General features: G+C 41.2%; 1 protein-coding gene across 2 annotated transcripts in view; it reads left to right on the top strand.

The window, feature by feature from the left end:
- Positions 1-19,822, top strand: part of PODN (podocan) — a 71,769-nt gene that overhangs the window by 5,613 nt on the left and 46,334 nt on the right. For both annotated transcript variants that reach the window (XM_072868404.1, XM_072868403.1), the window contains exons 4-9: positions 6,494-6,603; positions 8,887-9,043; positions 11,053-11,168; positions 13,190-13,847; positions 16,557-16,705; positions 18,609-18,810. In XM_072868404.1, the coding sequence (XP_072724505.1) occupies positions 6,494-6,603; positions 8,887-9,043; positions 11,053-11,168; positions 13,190-13,847; positions 16,557-16,705; positions 18,609-18,777 (1,359 nt within the window). In that variant the 3' untranslated portion in view covers positions 18,778-18,810. The remainder of the gene's footprint in view (positions 1-6,493; positions 6,604-8,886; positions 9,044-11,052; positions 11,169-13,189; positions 13,848-16,556; positions 16,706-18,608; positions 18,811-19,822) is intronic.

Here is a 19,822-nt window from a genome sequence, read left to right as displayed (position 1 = left end):
ATAGTTGGTTGGAGAAAAGAAACATCTTAATAGGCTAAAAGCCTTCTGTGGTGTATGAGTAGCAAGTACTTCAAGTAAAGAACGGATGCTGTAGTTTCCTTCTTAATTTTTCACTCCACTCTCATAATTTGTATCTATCATGCAGTATCCACAGTAAGCCTTGTTAATAACAGAAATTTATTTCACTGAACTGTAGACCAGGTCCTGAGCTGTCATTATTATTTACTACAAGCTAGTGATTTTCGTGAGAGAAGGTTTTACATTTCCCTGTATCCCCAAAGTGATATGGGATTCACCTGGATCCAGTACTTCTGTTTACATCAAAGGTTGTTATAAGCAAGGAAACTTGTTCCAAAACTGGTAATAACTTTTGTATAATCCTTCTGAGTTCATTGGTTAACGCATTAGTTAACAGTGGAGAAACACTGTCTGCCATATGGAAAGGAAGATCCAGCAGTAAAGCTGCAAGAATATTGCAGCTGGAGAAATGCAAATTGCTACTTAGTAGGCAATATGCTAGGCAAAGCTACTCAGGCCACTTTATTTTCGCTAACAGTTACAACAATCCAGCATTAATCCTTCAAGCAGTCAACTGGCAGAGATCAATTAGTCTCATGACTAAGTGCTAAAATGCCAAAGCAAAGTCCTGAGCAAGTGAAAACTCTTTTTGGATGAAACTTCTCTTTCTCTTTCCTCTTTCTTGTGGTTCTGATGGCTTTCATTTCACATATCTGAGCCATGCCCTTTGTTTTGTATAAAAGTTATGACCTAATAGACCGTTTTTCAGGAGAAAAGCTTTAATGTGCCACTGTGTATGAATCACAGAATCATAGAATGCTTTGGATTGGAAGGATGACCTTTACAGGTCATCTAGTCCAAGCCTCCTGCAAGAGCAGGGACATCTTCCACTAGATCAGGTTGCTCAGAGCCCCGTCGAACCTGACCTTGAATGTTTCCAGGGATGGGGCCTCCACTACCTCTCTGGGCAACCTGTTCCAGTGCCTCACCACCCTCATTGTAAAAAATTTCTTTCTTAAATCCAGTCTAAATCTGCCCTCCCTTAGTTTAAAACCATTGCTCCTTGTCCTGTCACAACAGGCCTTGCCAAAAAGTCTGTCCCCGTCTTTCCTCTAGGCCCCCTTTAAGTACTGGAAGGCTGCTATAAGGTCTCCCTGCAGCCTTCTCTTCTCTAGGCTGAACAACCCCAACTCTCTCAGCCTGTCCTCGTGGGAGAGGTGCTCCAGCCCTCAGATCATTTTCATGGCCCTCCTCTGGATCGCTCCAACAGCTCCATGTCCTTCTTGTGCTGAGGGCTCCAGAGCTGGATGCAGAACTCCAGGTGAGGTCTCACCAGAGCAGAGTAGAGTGGCAGAATCACCTCCCTTGACCTGCCGGCTGTGCTTCTTTTGATGCAGCCCAGGATATGGTTGGCCTTCTGGGCTGTGAGTGCACATTGTTGGCTCGTGTCCAGCTTTTCGTCCATCAGTACCCACAAGTCCTTTTCTGCAGGCCTGCTCTCGATCACATCATCCCCCAGCCTGTATTGAAACCGAGGATTGCTCTGACCCAGGTGTAGGACCCTGCACTTGGCCTTGTTGAACCTCATGAGGTTCACACAGGCCCACTTCTCCAGCCTGTCCAGGTCCCTCTGGATGACATCCCGTCCTTCTAGCGTGTCAACTGCACCACTCAGCTTGGTGTCATCTGCAAACTTGCTGAGGGTGCACTCGATCTTGCTGTCAATGTCATTGATGAAAATACTGAACAGCACTGGGGGACACCACTTGTCACTGATCTCCATCTGGACATTGAGCCGTTGACCACTACCCTCTGGATGCGACCATCCAACCAATTACTTATCCATTGAACAGTCCACCCAGCAAATCCGTATCTTTCCAATTTAGAGAGAAGGATGTTGTGGGAGACCGTGTCAAAGGCTTTACAGAAGTCTGGATAGATGACATCCATTGCTTTTCCCTTGTCCACTGATGTGGTAACTCCATTGTAGAAAGCCACTAGGTTGGTCAGGCAGGACTTGCCCTTGCTAAAGCCATGCTGGCTGTCTCGAATCACCTCCCTGTCCTCCATGTGCTTTAGCATAGCTTATAGGAGGACCTGTTCCATGATCTTCCCAGGCACAGAGGTGAGGCTGACAGGTTGGTAGTTCCCAGGGTCATCCTTTCTACCCTTTTAAAAAATGTTTCTACCCTTTTTAAAAATGTTCTACCCTGTTTTAAAAATGTTTAAAAATGTTTAAAGAAGGGCACAATGTTTACCTTCTTCCAGTCACCAAGGACTTCACCTGACTGCCATGACTTTTCAAATATCATGGAGAGTGGCTTGGCAGCTACATCAGCCAATTCCCTCAGGACTCTGGGATGCATCTCATCAGGTCCCATAGACTTATATACGTTCCGGTTCCTCAGGTGGTCACGAACCTGATCTTCCTGTACAGTGGGAGGGGCTTTACCCCCCTGGTCCCCAACATGTTGTCCATTGACTCGGGAGGGGTGAGGAGAGCGGTTGCCAGAGAAGACTGAAGCAAAAAAGTTGTCGAGTACCTCAGCCTTCTCCTCGTCTGTTGATACTAGGTCACCATTCTTGTTCATCAGTGGAGGTATGCTTTCTTTAACGTTCCTTTTCTGGTTGATATACCTGTAGAAGCCCTTCTTGTTATTCTTTGCATCCCTTGCCAAGTTCAGCTCCAGCTGCGCCTTGGCTTTCCTGACTCCATCCCTACACAAGTGGGCAACGTCCCTATACTCCTCCCATGTTACCTGTCCCTGCTTCCACTGCCTGTGCAGTTCCCTCTTACTCTTTAGTTTGACCAGCATGTCTTGACTCAGCCATGCTGGTCTCTTCCTTTCCTTGCCTGATTTCCTACATCTGGGGACTGAGAGCTCTTGTGCTTTATGGAAAGCATCCTTAAAGATCTGCCAGCTCTGTTCTGCTCCCCTGTCCCTGAGGACCGTTTCCCAGGGGTTCCTACTGACTAACTCCTTGAAGAGCTGGAAGTTTTGCTTTCCTAAAATTGAGGGTCCTGACTATACTCCTCGTCTGTCCCATATCCCTCAGGACTGTGAACTCCACCAATGTGTGATCACTGCAGCCTAGGCTGCCTCCAATCTTGATGTCACTGATGAGCTCGCTTGCATTGGTGACCACCAGGTCCAGTATTGCCTCCCCTTGGGTAGGGGTGTCTGTTACCTGGGTTAAGAAGTTATCCTCAATGCACTCCAGGAGTCTCCTGGATTGCCTACAGCTTGCCATGCTGCTTTTCCAGCAGATGTCGGGGTGGTTGAAGTCCCCCAGTAGGACAAGAGCTTGCAAGCATGAAGCCTCCTGTAGCTGGAAGAAGAAGGCTTCATCAGTAGGCTCTCCTTCATCAGGCAGCCTGTAGTGGACACCAACCACAAGGTTCCCTTTGTTGCCTCAGTCTCTAATTCTTACCCATAAGCTTTCGACCTGCTTGTGGCTATTCTTCAGGGACAGCTCTTCACACTCTACCCATTTCTTGGTATAGAGGGCAACACCTCCGCCCCTCCTTCCCCGCCTGTCCCTTCTGAATAGGCTGTAGCCATCGATAGCCACACTCCAGTCATGGGATTCGTCCCACCAGGTTTCAGTAATGGCAATCAGGTCATAGCTTTCTAGCAGCACAGTAGCTTCTACCTCCTCCTGTTTGTTGCCTATGCTGCGTGCATTTGTGTAGAGACACTTCATCTGGGCTATTGGCCATGTCACCTTCCTAGTGGAACACTCCTTATTTCCCTTAAGGTGTTCCACGGAAGTTTCCTTGTTGGCTCCTACTACCTCAGGAGCCCCCAGCTCATCTCCGCAAGACTTTGACTGTGGTGCAGTGTCCCCAGCACTCCCCTGGGCAACAGGTTGAGGACCCATACTAGCACCCCGTCCCTCTAACCATTGTGTGCTCTCCCGCAGCTTGCTGCAGGCAAGCCTGATATGTTCCCCCTCCCCCTTCACATCTAGTTTAAAGCCCTGTCAATGAGCCCCGCAAGCTCCTGGGCAAAGACCCTCTTTCCCCTTTGAGAAAGGTAGCTCCCATTTGATGCCATCAAGCCTGGTGCTGCGTAGGCCACCCCATTGTCAAAAAACCCAAAATTGTGAAGTTGACACCAGCCACAGAGCCATGTATTAATAGACTGGATCCGCCTGTTCCTTCCAATGTCACTGCCCACAACTGGAAGGAGGGAGGAAAAAATCACCTGTGCCCCAGATTCCCTCACTAACCATCCCAAGGCCCTGAAGTCTCTTTTAATCACCCGTGGGCCATGTACTGCAACTTCGTCACCTCCCACGTGGAAGGGCAGTAATGGGTAGTAGTCAGAGGGCTGTACCAGGCTAGGAAGTTTCCTAGTGATATCTCTAACCCGGGCTCCTGGGAGGCAGCAGACTTCCCTAAGAGTAGGGTCTGCCCGACATATTGGACCCTCTGTTCCCCTCAGCAGGGAGTCTCCTACAACTATGAAGCGTCTTTTTTTCCTTGTGGAAAAAGTGATTGAAAATCACTTTTCCTTGTGGGAAAAGTATATGAAAGTGATTAAGTCTATTTCCTGTGTCTGAATTCTCAATATTATGTCATGGTAGAGACTTACTTCTTCCTGAGGCACTGTCAGACCTTCCTAGTCAGAGATGAGTGCCTTTATCCACTTCTCTGAAATAATATCTCCCAGGTCAGGAGGTGAGAGATTACTGGTAAAGCCAAGAGCAGTACTGTGGCAACTGTAGTAATATGTAAAATGCCTATTTCCACTGCTTACATACTATCTGGAAATAGTGATAGGAGTGTGATTTGTGGGAAAGATCTTTCTTGTGTTTGTGACCATTAAACATTTAAGACAGCTTAAGGATGGAGGTTTTGGCACAGGTGAAAATGAAAAACAGTAAATAATGTACTTTCATCTTTTAAAAAATAGGACTGTATTATGAGTCCAGTAAATTGCAAGTTCATGGATATAGTCCATCAGTGTACACTTGACAAACTAGTAGAGAGAGATCTAGGCACCCTTTAGGTAAATATGTAGTTTAAGGCTTGGGTTAGGCAGTTCTCCAATAAAGTGTCTGTTCTCTCACTCATTGTTCATCTTTTAAATATTTTTGTTTTTACACTATTATTAATAACCAATCACAGGTTTATTGTAATAAAAATATGAAAAAATATGTTTTCTCATCATGTGAATCTTGGTGTGCCTTGCTGGCTGTAAGGACTAAATTCTCCTTCACGCAACAGTGCTGTGAGGAAGAAGCTTTACAGATTCAAAGAATTTCAAGCTAGGAGGCAGATCTCTTCCATTGCCCAGAGTTTCCCATCCTGATTTCAAAGCTTTAGGTGACAAAGAATTCAGTATCTCTGTAGAAAAGATGTTCTCTCCAGAGCCTTTCAGAATGTACATAAAATAGCCTTTCAGAGTGTACATAAAATATTGTAAGAGTGGTCTCCTTGGTACTATAGTGGACATCTGTGACCCCGGTGATGGCACTTGCCTACTGCAATTCCGTAATCTTCTGCTTATGTACTCAAGGATCATACCTACTACAGCACTCTCTTAAGAATTTGTTTCCCAAGGGCTTAATCTTGATGCATAAATCTTCTGGGTTTATGCTTTCCAGAAAACTGTCCTCCAGCTTGTAGTGTAACCTGTATTCTTGATTTCTAGATGAATGACTTGGCTATTAGCAGCCACTCAGTGAGCTTAGCTATTGTATTATCTGGATGCTCTGTAAATCTGATCTTTTTTGATCATTAGTTTTCACTCCACCAATTTTTGTTCAGATGCAGATGTTCCTAGCATTATTTTTTAAAATCACTGGTAAAAATAGCAATAGGCCAAGAGCAAACACATCAAATCCTATACCTGTCGTCAACTATAAAGTTTTAGATACAGGACCTTTCTGTATTTTGTTTCTGATACATCACTTGTTCAAAGTATCACTGTACAGTAGGTCTTTGCTTTGAAGTCCCATTTGATATTCTATCATTTGGCCTAGAAGCATCCCTGTCCTTTGGGAACCTGAATCCTCAGTTGAAAAGATCATCGTAAATGGATGCAATATTGGAACAGACATACGAAGTGACACTTACCCCTGCAATATACTTTCATATGGGAGTAAGTAGTAGGCCACTGTGAGGTGGGTCAGATTTTTTCGGCACAGCAGACTGAGGAATTACCAACAATAATAAGCAACGTGTTTGCTCTGTGAATAACAATTTCTTGATTTCTTCCACTAAAAAGAGACAGGGCTCTTCCAACCAAAACAAACATTCACATATCTTGGAGCAAAAGTCTGCCTTCTTCCTGGAGAGATTAGTGAGTGAGGACAATTTGGTTTTGTTCATGCAATCTGCATTCAGTTTCATTTATTTTTGTCTGCTTAGAGAAAATAAATTTGCAAGTGTTTTGTTGCTGGTCTAATACTTGGTTAAAACATTTGTTGCATTTAATTGGAATTCTCCTGTATATTTCTTCTACAGCTAACAGTGGCTCCGAAATTCCTACCAAATACCTTGATCAGTGCAGATTTTGCAGCCAATTATCTTACTAAGATATATGGGCTCACATTTGGACAGAAACCAAACTTGAGGTAAGGAATCAGGAAGTAAAATGATAACAGTGTTCTGCCACTGCTTGGAGGCACTTGGTGAGTGATAAGAAACTATCTGGCTAAACCATGTTATTGCCTACTTACGTTTTTTGGAAAGAAACTGACTGTTTGTTATTCTCAGCATGAAAGATCAAATAATCTTGCAGACAAACACATTCCAAGGGCTTTTACCAGCTGCCAGACACTTTTGCATAGATAAGAATTAAATTGTCTCCATTTTATTTGTGTATCAGTTATGAGTTGAAAGGAATAGCTTTGGTTTCTCAAAATGGAGATTAACTGTTTAGAAATCCCTAGTTTTATTATAGTCCATTCATTTTAAAAAATAGAATCAGGTTGAGAGTACAGTACCTAATGCAGTTGAGTATAACTTAACCATATTAAAGCTAAGCACTTTAGCACCTTCAGAAGTGGTTCATACCCTCAGGTCAGGTTTCGAAGGTCTCTCTGCTAGTTTCAAGTTGTGATTTTTCTCAGCTGGATCCAGTGCAGCACATTGGCCCATCTCAAATTCAGATGCACATAGACCACCTCCTGTGAGATATGGTCTTTTCCAAAGGCATTTTGAGTAATCTCTATGGACACTGCAACATCTAAATCCTGCAAAGACATCTCAAACGCTGTTGGTAGCAGTTTATGCATCCAAGCTTGGAAGCAGTTAATAATTGCCGACCCAGTTGAGCTCCTAGAGCCCAGTCTTGTGACGAACTGAAGAACTCTCTGTTCCCACTGAATTCGTTGAGAGCTGAAGCTACTCTGTACTTACTAGGCCTTTAGCCTCAGAGGCTCTTGGTAGCTCAAAAGGCTGAATCACACACTGATTTCTGGCAATATCTCATCATGAAAGACGCTAGATTTATATGTGTGTTCTTCCTTAATCTGAATTGCAGAAGCTGCTATGTTTTGATTTAATGTTAAAATTCTTGCACTCTTCTGAAGTGATTTTCACACTCTCCTATACCAACACTAATTTTAATCAGAATAGTAACTCACTGATTTCCAAGATTGCTGATATAAAATCCTAACACAGTTGTTTCAGTTGGTTCACTTGCCCCAGCAGAGTTCATGGTCTCAGACTGATTATTTGGAAAGCAAGGTTTTCAGAAAGACAAATATTTGTGAGTTAAAAGTACAGCTGACCACGCAGGGTGAACAATATTTTCAGTGTGGCTCTGAACTCCCTGCAGTGCGTGTGATCACACGATTGTGTTTCCATACTGAGCCTTTCCTTCCTTCCAGAAAGATGTTGCCAAGTTCTCTGCAACTGATAGAGAATCCAAGAACTAGTTAAAAAAGCACACTTTGACACTGTGCTCTTTTGCAGTTTTAACCTGTCTCTACCATTTTAGCTGCCTGCTGCATCTTGGGGTAAACACAGGAAAGGAAAGGGTAATCGAAGTCAGTAAAATCCTATAATGTCTTTTGTTAAAAAGAAGTCAGATGAATTCATTTAGCAGTTACGCCAATGAAAAGCAGGAATAACTTCATGGGGTCAGTTGTTTTATACTGAATTAAAACCTGTGTAAGAAAGAATGAATCCGTTTTTAAAAATATGATTGGATAAACTCTTCTGCGAGTATTAAAAGTTAAAAGTAAGAAGGGCAAAGGGAAAATAAGAAACCCTCTTTCTCTCGATCCCAAAGGTTCATTAAAAAACAAAATTCTTCCAGATTGAGTAAATCTGCTCTGTCTTTCTGTCAGTACTCTATGCCTTTCTGAGTTCTAGGAGTAGGAGAGAAACTGTTTCCTGTGGTATTTCCAGCCTTCATGGAGCAGAAAGAATGGAGGGGTGAGAGACAGCCCTTTCTTAAGAGATCTACAGGTTGATTTTGCAAGCCCAAGAAGCCCAGATTTGATTCCAAATAGAAGTTAAAATTGAGGGCATATCTGTTAATCAGATATGAGTTCTAACCCTCTCAAGTGAGGCCACCACACCGACATTCTTTGTTTCAAAGCACTGCACAATCCCAGACTTGCACTCAGTTTCTTGTTAAGAAGATAAGGCTACTTGTGAAATTTGTATTCAAACGCAGGTTTGGAGTTTGAACAGACCTAAATTTCTCAGAGAGTATTTGGACCAACCATTTGGTTTTGCATCTATATCCCTTGCTAAATTAAAGGGCACATTTTAAAAATAAATCTAATTATCTCAAGGAAAGAAGAAAAGATTGGAATATAGTTTTTAAACAGCTTTCTCTTGGTAAACAAAAAAACCTAGATCTCAATATGTGTTTAACTTAATCTTTTTTCTCCTTCCAACAGATCTGTGTATCTTCATAACAACAAACTTTCAGATGCTGGGTTACCTGATAATATGTTTAATGGCTCTGATAATGTGGAGATACTCATCATGTCCAGCAATTTCTTGAAGTATGTTCCAAAGAATCTTCCGCCAGCACTATATAAATTACACTTAAAGGTAATGATAACAAGGTTTTGTATTCCTTTACGACTGTGACCAAGTACTGTGTTTGTATGGGATTCAAACTACACAGCCAAGCCGTTTCAGTGCACTTGGAAACATTCCCAGGCCCATTGTAAGTCTCGTCTGCTATATCCTCAGCAGTAGCTGTCTCCCATGTCCTTACTTATTTGTTCATCAGTAACAGCGTGTTTTTGCAAAACAAAATGCTCACAGGGGACAAAAATGCTTTTCTGTGTTTTCAGGGGAATGTATTGCAAATACCTGTGTGGTAGCATTGTTGGTCTCTTCCCTGCATATAACGATATTAATACATATTAGTACAAGAAAGCAGATCATTCTCCATGGCCACACAGTGATTGGCTTCCCAGTTAAGTTTGCCACTGATGATGCTTTTTTTCCTGACAGCTGCTTACCCACTATGTACTGGCTTTGCCCACTAACTTGTTTCACATAGGCTACTGTTTCCTAGCATCAGTGATTTTTGTTTGCTACTGAACTGGCAATTCAGACAACACAGAGAAGGTTTGGATCATCTTGACTGCTACAACTTCTCCAGCAGTAGCGCAATAGCAGAAGTTGCGGTATTAACTAGTCTCCAGCATTTTTAATTTCGTGTCATCTGATTTCGATAAAAGCTCTTCGTCATGTCTGTGCTAGAGATCTCAGCCTTGTTAACAATGGGAGAGCTGCAGTGGTGGGGAATCCTGGTTCCGCTTGCTTGTAGTGTTGACAGCTCCTTGGACGTGTGCAGACTGGAGTCTGTTATCAGCCCCTGGACTTAGGCAGCTCTGTGTTGCCTCCCAGCTTTCTTTTCCCTTGAAGGTTTCACCACTAATTCCCATTAAAGTCTTCTAGAAAACAGGCTTCTCCAGATTGAAGAAAAGTAAAGGCGAACAGTCTGATCCTTTAAATTGCTGGAATTTCTCTGCAAAGTGTGAAGTTACTAGTCCCCTGCATTTTAATGCCATTTATAGGTAATAATTATCTCCCAAAGGGGTCTCAGACTTTGAGGACTACACTTTGAACTTGTATCCTTTCCTGCTGTCAACAGTTGTGTTAAGGGCAGTGGAGCTGAAGAGAGAAATGAGCATTTTGTTTTCAAGTACACTGCCTGTCAGTGGTAATATTTACCTTGATATTTTGACTGAGGAAAAAAAACAGGACAATGAGAAATGAGAGACAGCCATTAGTGGACCAAAAGTGTCCAAAAGGTGTCCCTTAGATGTGACAGATCTTTTTTTCCTTTTCACTTTTCATTGAGACACTCGGCCAAATCTGTCTGTGGTGGTATCCACTTTATAGTAGTTGGCACATGAACCTAGTCCAGTCTGTCCATCACATTATTGTGTATATGTGGATTGTGGGAAGTTTAACAAATTCAGTGTCAGTGTTTTATATAATATCCTTTTATAATTCCTAGTGTTTGATATATCCTTTTATAGTTCCTACAGTTCCTGTATGGAATTTCTAAGTGGAATTGAGTTTTATATTTTGTTCGTGTCTGCCTGCTGGCTACTCCAAAGCCACCCTAAGGCAACAGGGCTAATTATTTTGGAATCTACATTGCAGGAACTGTACCTTTTGGAATGCCATTAATACTGGAAGGATGGCTGGTTCCCAGCTTCCAACCTAATTCTTCTTTATGGTGAAATCTGTCTTACAAAATGCAGAAATTTTGAGCAAGCTCCAGAGGTAGTTGCCTAGATTACATTATACATTTGCACATAGGTGGAAGGACTAAGAATACAAAATAAAACCATCCAGCACGGGGGCAAATTCTAACTCCTTAGCCCAAAGATTCCGTGGGGAATCAATAAAAATAGGTCATAATATTTCAGTCTAGTATTTGTATTTATTTCTTAAGCAGAATTATAATGGCCCCTGAAATATCTTATGTCTAGCCCTTCTGAAGTTTAATTGCCTGGTGTTAGTTGAGCAGAACCTGAATGTCCTGTGTTGTTTCATGCCAAATAATGTGCTTTGTGCTTCTGGTGTGACTCTAGAACAACAAGCTAGAGAAGATTCCCAAAGGAGCCTTCAGTGAACTTACAGGTCTGCGGGAGCTGTATTTACAGAATAACTACTTGACTAATGAAGGAATGGACAACGAAACTTTCTGGTGAGACTGACATCTGTAGTTTGAACCTCTGTTTGTGTCTTGTCTATCTCTTCTGGGAGAGTAGTATATCTACTGAAAAAAGTACATCTTAAAAAGTACATTTCTTAAAAGCTGCACGATGTTATGCATTTCTCTGCTAAGTCTATATGAAAAGACTTAGATTCAGATGCTGCCATTCAAAAGCAAAGGTCTGGGTGAGTGGTTTGAATTCACACTGCAGAATACTTTTATACAAAAGACACAACACTGAACATCAGACTGCATCACTCCCTGATTGCCACAGACCCAATCACACCAGGTACTAAGTGCCTTCTGGGAAAAGGCCACCTAGAGCAATGTTGAAAGTTGGTCTCTCTTCTTCCAAACCAGTCAAAAGTGAGGTTACTTGGGACTTCCCAGTTTCAAGGGTAGCTCACTGGAAGTTAAGGCCAGACCTTCATCTTCGCTAAAGCCACTTCTTTGTTTCTGTGAAGGTGACTTGAAAGCAGCCACAGATACACGGTTGTGGATTCATCCGGCACAGCTGTACCCCAGAGCAGAGGGATAGCTGGAGTAGGAGGGGATGTAACAGTGCTGCTCAATAGCCAGATGGCTGCAAAAGCTTTGATACAAACTGGTGCAACAGAAATAGCCTTTGGCTGTCCTAAATTTAGCCTGGGACTTAGTACTTCAAAAAGTTAACATTTGTGTCTCTGCTTGCACTGAGTGCTCCCCTTGTTCTACCTGAAAATCCAGATCACATAATCTGTCCTGCCCATAACTTAATTCTGTAAACTGCTCTGATCTCCAGACATGAAAATGTATCAAACTGTGCTTTCCTTTTCTGCTTCCCACTCCCAGAAACCTCCCTTTCTAATTTACCATAGCTGTGTTGTGTCTGCCTCCAGGTCATGTTGGACATACCATTTCTGTTAAGATTTTGATGAACAGAGTACAGTGGCTATAGCTAAGGCACCAGTCACAGTCGGCAGAGGGGGTGGATATTGCTCCTTGCTCTTATGTTACTGTCTGTACAGCACAGTGTAGTGCTATTGAGATGTACCCAAGCTGGGGAAGTGTTACAACTTGCAGCAATGAAGTGCTTTACCCAGAGAGTATATTTGTTCATTCAGAACATGCTTGGATAGCTGTGAATAGCAGTGTAAGTAACCAGTAAGTCTGTAAGGCATTAGTTCTTGTATTTCCTGAAAACTTTCTAGTCATCTGCAGTGGGTTGTGTAGTGCCATGCAGATTACAGTCTCATTTGAACTGAGAAGCTGACTTGAAATACAAGGGAGTAGAGGACTCCTCAGTCCTGGCATATAATACCATTGATCCACATCCAGTTGGTATAAGTGGCTGGTCTGAGGATTTATTTTAGCTTCAACTGAGTCCATGGAATCCAGATTCAGTAGCTTACACAAAGCAGCTCTAGCCCTGACTCACTTCCATAATGCTTGGAGGGTCAGGAGAAGTTCACTACCTTAGCGTAGGACACTGAATTAGCATTTCTGCTTTTCATAAGAGTAATATTTCATCATCTAAAAAGCAGGCCTGCTTTTCAGTTTCAATATACACTTTCAGAGAGACAGAAATTACTCATGCTCCAGCTATGTTTCTGTGAAACCAAGAGCTAAATTCTATGTTTTAATGGTGCTTCCATGGCATCTTTCTTGTGGTATTTGTTCACTGAAATTGCTCATATGTTGCTATCTGTGATGTCAAATGAGAGAACTGTAGACTGCAAAACTGATCTCAGGTCTCAGCCCGGTGGCAGTTTGGATGTCTGTGGACTCTAGCAGGTTCTCTTGCTAGTGTGGCTGGGGAGCAATGGCAGCACCTAGTCCTAATCCCTAATGGCAGTATGGGAGCTCCCTGTTTTGCTGTCTGCATCAGTCATATCATGAGACAAAAAAGGGCAGTAGCGGGACCTGTGCCGTTAAGACTCTAAAGCAAAGATTGTAAAATCATAGGGGAAGTTGGTTATCGTTTCACTTTGCAGAATCTAAATGGAGAGTGTTTTCTTTCCTGCTTTCCCAAGGAAATTATCTAGTCTTGAATATCTGGATTTGTCCAGCAATAACCTCTCACAAATCCCAAGTGGTTTACCTCGAAACATCGTCCTCCTCCACCTGGAGAAGAATGCAATTAAGGTGATTGGCAGAGATGTCTTGACCCAAATTAAGAACCTGGAGTACCTTCTGCTCCACAATAACAAATTAAAAGCGCGAGGTATTCACCCGTTAGCCTTCCAGGGCTTAAAGAAGCTGCACACTGTCCACCTGTACAACAACATGCTGGAACGGATTCCCAGTGGGCTGCCCCGGCGAGTGAAAACACTTATGATCCTTCATAACCAGATCTCTGAGATTAACAGGAATGACTTTGCTACCACTTACTTCCTTGAAGAGCTGAACCTGAGCTACAATAAGCTCAAAAGTCCCCAGATCCATCGGGAGGCTTTCCGTAAACTGAGGCAGCTAAAGTCCTTGGATCTTTCTGGAAACAATCTCCACACGGTGCCCTTTGGCTTTCCAAAGAACTTGCAGATTCTGAAGCTGAAGGAGAACGAGATAAGCATCATCCCAAAAGGGACTTTGTCTGGGATGACAAAGCTGCGGGAACTGTATTTGAGCAACAATAAACTGAAAGTAAATTCCATTTATTCAAGAGCGTGGAGAGAACTCAGCAGTCTCCAGGTAGAAACATCACCTTCTCTAATTGTTTTAGTAATGCTGATGTCCTCATCTGTCTGCCTAAGCCAATTTGTATAGCACCAATACTAGATGCGCTTGGTCCTCATGTTTCGGGCTTGCATTGTAAGTGCTACACCTTCTGTTTTTAGAGTAAAAATGATGTGCTGTTGTGCCAGAGGTGGGTACCTCCCACTGCTGCCCAGGGTGGTGGTCCACTATGTACTGCTAATTCTGGGAAATGTAAAGGCATCTTTGTTTCTGAACCTTAACTGTGTCCTGTATTTTCAGATAAACATTAGTGAATGTTGTCATTAAAACTGAAATTATGTCTTTCAAATAGCTTGTCTCCCAAAAGATTTAAAATCAGCTCTGAAGAGAGACAGTAGGAGGAAGGAATGCATAAACAAAAACACTCTTAATTCTCAAAGCCCCCACATCAGCTTATAGTCAGACAGGGCAAGCTGTAGGATTTAGCAGCTCAGCTGGCTCAGGCACCTGGAGAGCAGCTAGGAGGTCTGGATTCAATCAGAAGTCTTCTCATTTGCTTAATTGTTGGAGAAAGTTAAACACAAACCATAAGGCAGGCAAGAACAATCACATTTGTGCTGTGCAAAATGACCTTTCAAAATTGTTAGACTGGCTGAAGGATTTGTCTGCATTTCCTTTTAGTCAACAGCCTGTTTCCTGCAGTAAAAGGTATTACCTATGTCATATGGCAACCATCTATGGTGCATATGGCTAGGTCACTGTACAGGCAAAGTTTGTACATCTCAGAGCAGATCAGGGATACGGGTCGTGGAGCATATGTCACACTGGCCCCCAGTGTGTTTTCAGACAATCCGAACGTTTATCTATGTGAACATTTCTCTTTATGGTGTTTCTGTGAATAAACAATAGGTTGTTTTTCAGTTAATGTAAATGAGCAATGCAGCAACAGTATCTGTAGAGCTGTTGGTTTGCATCAGCTGCAGATTTGGTCCATGGCTTTATTATTACATTTTGCATTTGTTTGGTGCCTCGGTGATACGTATGTGTGAGTGTGTGCAAATATATCTAAGATGACAAGTAGTCTGGAAGGAAGATGCTGTTGAGAGTTACAGATGCTGGAATTGTTTCACTGCAGTAGCTTAATGAAATGTAGGCACTGTTGATTTGATTTTTTTCAGACAAAAATGGCTCATGAGACCTGTTAGGCAGCTTTAGTTGTTGATTAGAATGACAAGCTGTCCTTCTTTAAAGGCCTGATTCATAGCTACTTCATATTACTTTTATTTTACTGTCACTCCCTTGTAGTCAGTGTCAAGCCAGAGAAACACTTTGCTGAATCAAACATTGGCCCTTTAGTTGTACCTACCCCACAGTAAACCCTGTTCAAATTAAACAAGGTTAAGATAATAGCACATACTTAAAATTTTGTTAGACTAAGGGTGTATTTTTAGCTGTTGCTTTTTTTTCTGGAACAGCGTTACTACTTGTTAGTTATTTTCATGATAGTATATATGAATCTTTTTTATTATTAAGGGCTTAACTGTCCAATTGGTTTATGAGTTGCTGCACTGGAGTGGATTTGACAAATAACCATCACATAAGATCCTGATTGTGCATGTATTTAGCATACGCTTCAGTCCACCCTGTTTCCATGGAAACCACTGAAGGCTATCTGCATTTGCAAAGCTAGACATTTACATAATTGTTGGCCAGACTGGGATTATGTGGAGAATAAAACCACTGGAAACATGACAATCATTTATAGAAGTGTAGCTATGAATAATGTGTAACTGGTATGTCAGCCTGGTGCTATGAAAATGCTACAATACAGGATAATGAAACACTTACTTTGATCCATTTCCTTGCTTAAAATTCATCTGCAGAATGATCATGGCCTTTAGTCCTGATATCTTCATACTTTGGTCCATGTTAGAATATTTCCATGTGTTTTTACATGTAACTCTAACTAATGTAACCTTAGCTAGTGAAGTGTTTGCAGTAGCAGCTTCTAAGGAATTCCCATGTATATCTGAAGCACAGTCTACTTGTAATTCACTTTAGGCAGGCATGGGCTAAAGCCTGGGGACAGAGATAAAGAAATGTTTGGACTCTGGACTCCTAAACAAAACAGCATGATGCCTCCTGTGAAATCATGATGCTAAATTGTAGTGTAAGAGAGCAGAATTGTCGTGGCCACACTTACCTTGATGCAAATTAGAGGTAGATTAAATTAGGTTATGCTACAGTAAATATCACTTCAGTTTTCCACCATGAACTCAAACTGAACCTTTCTGCATGGCTGACAATTTACAGTTTCCAGTGTACACATGGTGTTTGTCATTTTCCTGACCTCAGCAGAAGGGAGAGGATCTGAAGCAGACTAACCAAAGTACCATCTGAAAAATAAAGCCTGTTTCCAGATGATTTTCAAACACAAGTCCTGGATAAGCTTTGCATAAACATCTCTTTTCTGTACTGTTACTATGCTAAGTTTTTTATAAGTGCATACACATATATATATGTATTTTTATAGACTTATATATGTGTGTATATATATATATATATATATTAAAAAAACAATGGATAAACTTCCAAAGGGGGTGTGTGTGTGTATACAGCCATCCTTTGGAAGCTTATTTGTTGTCAAACTTAAATCTCTTTTTTAGATCTGCTAATATTTCAATACAATTATTTCTTTGACCCCTTGTTGTCTCTTCCTTGCAGTCACTAGACATGGCTGGCAACCAGCTGACCTCTATCCCATCAGACCTGCCAGAATCTCTAGAATACCTGTATCTTCAGAACAACAAGATCACAACAGTTTCAGAGAATGCTTTTGAATCCACACCCAAAATAAAGGGGATTTACCTCAGGTAAGGTCAAATCTCCACTACAACACACAAGATTTTTTCTTCTTTATCCACTTTATAATTGCTTACTTTTTAGAAAGTATTTAAATTCCTAACTTCCTAAATAAGCAACTTTGTTTTATAGTAATGTATGATGAAATTATGTCCACCTGCTCAGAAAAGACATGGATACATGTAACATGTTCTTTCTGTTCAGAGAGTTTGTCCTTCCTGTGCTTATTAGAATGGGTTAGGCATGTTATTAGAATGGGTTAGGCATATTAGAAATTCTGGGAAATTAATGTCATATTCCAATATTCAGCTGTGAACTGGAAGTGTATGGTCCACTTGTTGGACTACAGCTTCACGGGTGTCTGTTAGCCCTGGTTTTTGACAAAATCCCCCTCTAGTGCGGTGTGTATGACTGATCTTGAAGTTGTGTACATTCCCTTGATAGTTTTGTCAGAAACAGATGACAAGTTACAACTATGACAGTTACGTAACTATGTTTAGAAAGCTTTTCTGTTTTTTTCCTACTCTGTCCGTTGAGGACAAGGTCCTCATCCATAGGTGACAGATACTGACCTTTTTTACATATAATGTAAAGTCACAGTATTGTAACTGATTTAAACAAAGATTTATACCACAAGAAGTGAAGCAAGAATCTGGCCCAGTAATATATCAAATTTTAATCTGATGGAACGTTATTGAAAATATTGCTTAGAAGTAATTTATGAAACGCTACAGAATATTTGATTAAGCTGGTCCCATGGATGTGTTCAAAAAGCCTAGGCTGCCTGCTGCACAAGACTAAATAAGGCCTTATTTTGTCTGTATGCAAATAAACTGTTCTGTAGTTCTGAATAGTTCTGAATCATACCTTTTTGGATGAATGATTCCATACCAAGCAAATAAAATTACAAAGTCTGGTGTAAATTAGAGCAGTCTGTCTATTCAGCTGCTCACATTTATGAGATTTTAGTGAATGCTTGGATGCAAACCAGAAACCACATAACACATTCTATATTTCTATATAAAGAGAAAAAAGGAATTTGCAAAACTGTTTTGCTAACATATTTAGGAGGCAACTCCACCCAAGCTAAATTGTATTTCTTAATGAGAGGCTATTAATCACTGCAATGCTGTGAAACAATAATATACATCTGGAATATTAGACAGAATATGATTTTAAGCATGTTCAAGAGTAACAGACCAAGCAGTATATGTGAGAGTTTCTTAAATTGCAGGTTAGTTTATTTATATTATTGGAAACCCAAATAACAGATGAAAAATTATTGCATGGTGCTTTGTTTCTAAAGGGATACTTTGTACTAGTATTTCGAGTTTTGTGGGAGAAGAATTAAACTACCACAGGGTGACACAGAATCTCTTGAAAAAGCAAGTTAGAATTTGAAATGTGGGCTATGGAGCAGATGCCTTTCCTCTCTGGGAAGGAGAAAGCAGAATACCAGGAGAAAGAATTTGTGAGGGAGGAATTCCAATATTATTTTTTTTTTCCTTGCAGAATGCAATTATAGAAGGGGGAAGAGGGGCTGGGGCAGGAAAAAGTAGGAGTTTTGTGAAAGTTTGGTCAGTGAACTCAAAATCAGTGTGAGATACTTAATGTTTTCCAGTATTTTCCTGCAAGGTCCTTTGTGATGATAGAGACTGCTGAGAGCAAATTTTGTTCAGTCACTGCATTTGCCTGCTTGCTAATCAGCACCTGTTTTCCCTTCCTTTTTCCATCTTAAGAGGAGTCAGTACTCTTAGAGTGCTGTTGTGGGTAAGTGTAAAGTTAGAGTGACTTGGGTCAGTGTAAGTTAGAGTAACTCTACAGAATGGTTTCTGCCTAGTCTCCTCATTTCTGTGTTGGATATAAAAACGGGCTTATTTTAATAGGAAGGCCTTTTTGTTTGTTTGTTTAAAGGTTTAATAAGATTGCAGTTGGAGCACTGAAGGAAAGTACCTTCCAAAACCTAAAGCACTTACAGGTACTGGATATTGAAGGAAACCTTGAATTCAGCAACAGTTCAAAGAATAAGGACGACTCAGAAGAGGAAATGGAAGATGAGGAAGAGGAAGAAGAACTGAGATAAAATGTGAACTCACACAAGCACATCATGTGGGAGGTAACCACTGTAGTTTAGTTAAATCAAGGACCCGGTTCTCAGACTCTTATGTAAATAATTCCAATTTACAAGTATGATTGAAACATAACAAGTGGGTGTCTGAGCCCTAGACTCAAAGACTTTCACTAAAACATGACTGGGAATTGCAGAATCAGAAAGGGTTGAAAATATGTTATTTTGTAAAATGAAGGAGTCAGTATATATCTGTGTTTTGTCAGAGGCAGTGGACTGTTCATAGTGGCTCTGCTTATGGCCACAGCAGACACAACAGGTAAATATGAAGGTCATTATTTACTAGTTCTGATAACAAAAAATGAAAAGGTATTTCATGATATTTTTAAGCAACTGGTTCAAAAGGAAAACAAAGACCAAACTGTGGAGCTTACTGATGCAGAAGACCATGTGAGCTGAAAATGGATTAAAAAAATTAGACAAATTAAAAGAAGATAGACCCATCGGTGTCTGTTAAACATGGGATTGAGATTATGACCTCTATCTCAAGCAGTCCTTAAATCACTGACCACTCGGAGTAGGAAGATAATAGTATACTTGGCATATTACTTATGGAAATAATACCTACTTCAGGTCACTTTTGGAAATGGTATGCAGGACTGGATTGATGCCTGGTCCAGGATAGCCAGTTCTCACAACAGCCTGTGCTTTTGCTACTGATAAGTCTTGGTGAGGGTTCATTGCTCACTTCACCCAGATTCACTGAAAGGCCTCTGGCCAGTTACAGATTGTGATTGCTGCTGACTTTGATTCCAGACTGGTAATCTTGCAATTAAGATCTCAGTATTCCATAAACAATCTGGCCAGCCACTTGATCTCTCTAGTTGAACCTCTTTTCTTTTCAACTGCAGAAGAAAAGATGAAGGGAGAATGATGTTTGAAGAACATGCATTTTTCCGTAAGAAGAGTATGGGTCTGCTTTATGCATCTCTTAAGCATTTTATGTTGAAAGATTATGAGATTCAAGACACTACCCTCTACTTTCAGAGATCTAAACTCT

The sequence above is a fragment of the Ciconia boyciana genome, chromosome 7 (assembly GCF_034638445.1).
Source record: "Ciconia boyciana chromosome 7, ASM3463844v1, whole genome shotgun sequence".
Lineage (NCBI taxonomy): Eukaryota > Metazoa > Chordata > Aves > Ciconiiformes > Ciconiidae > Ciconia > Ciconia boyciana.
This window is presented reverse-complemented; position numbering and strand designations above follow the sequence as displayed.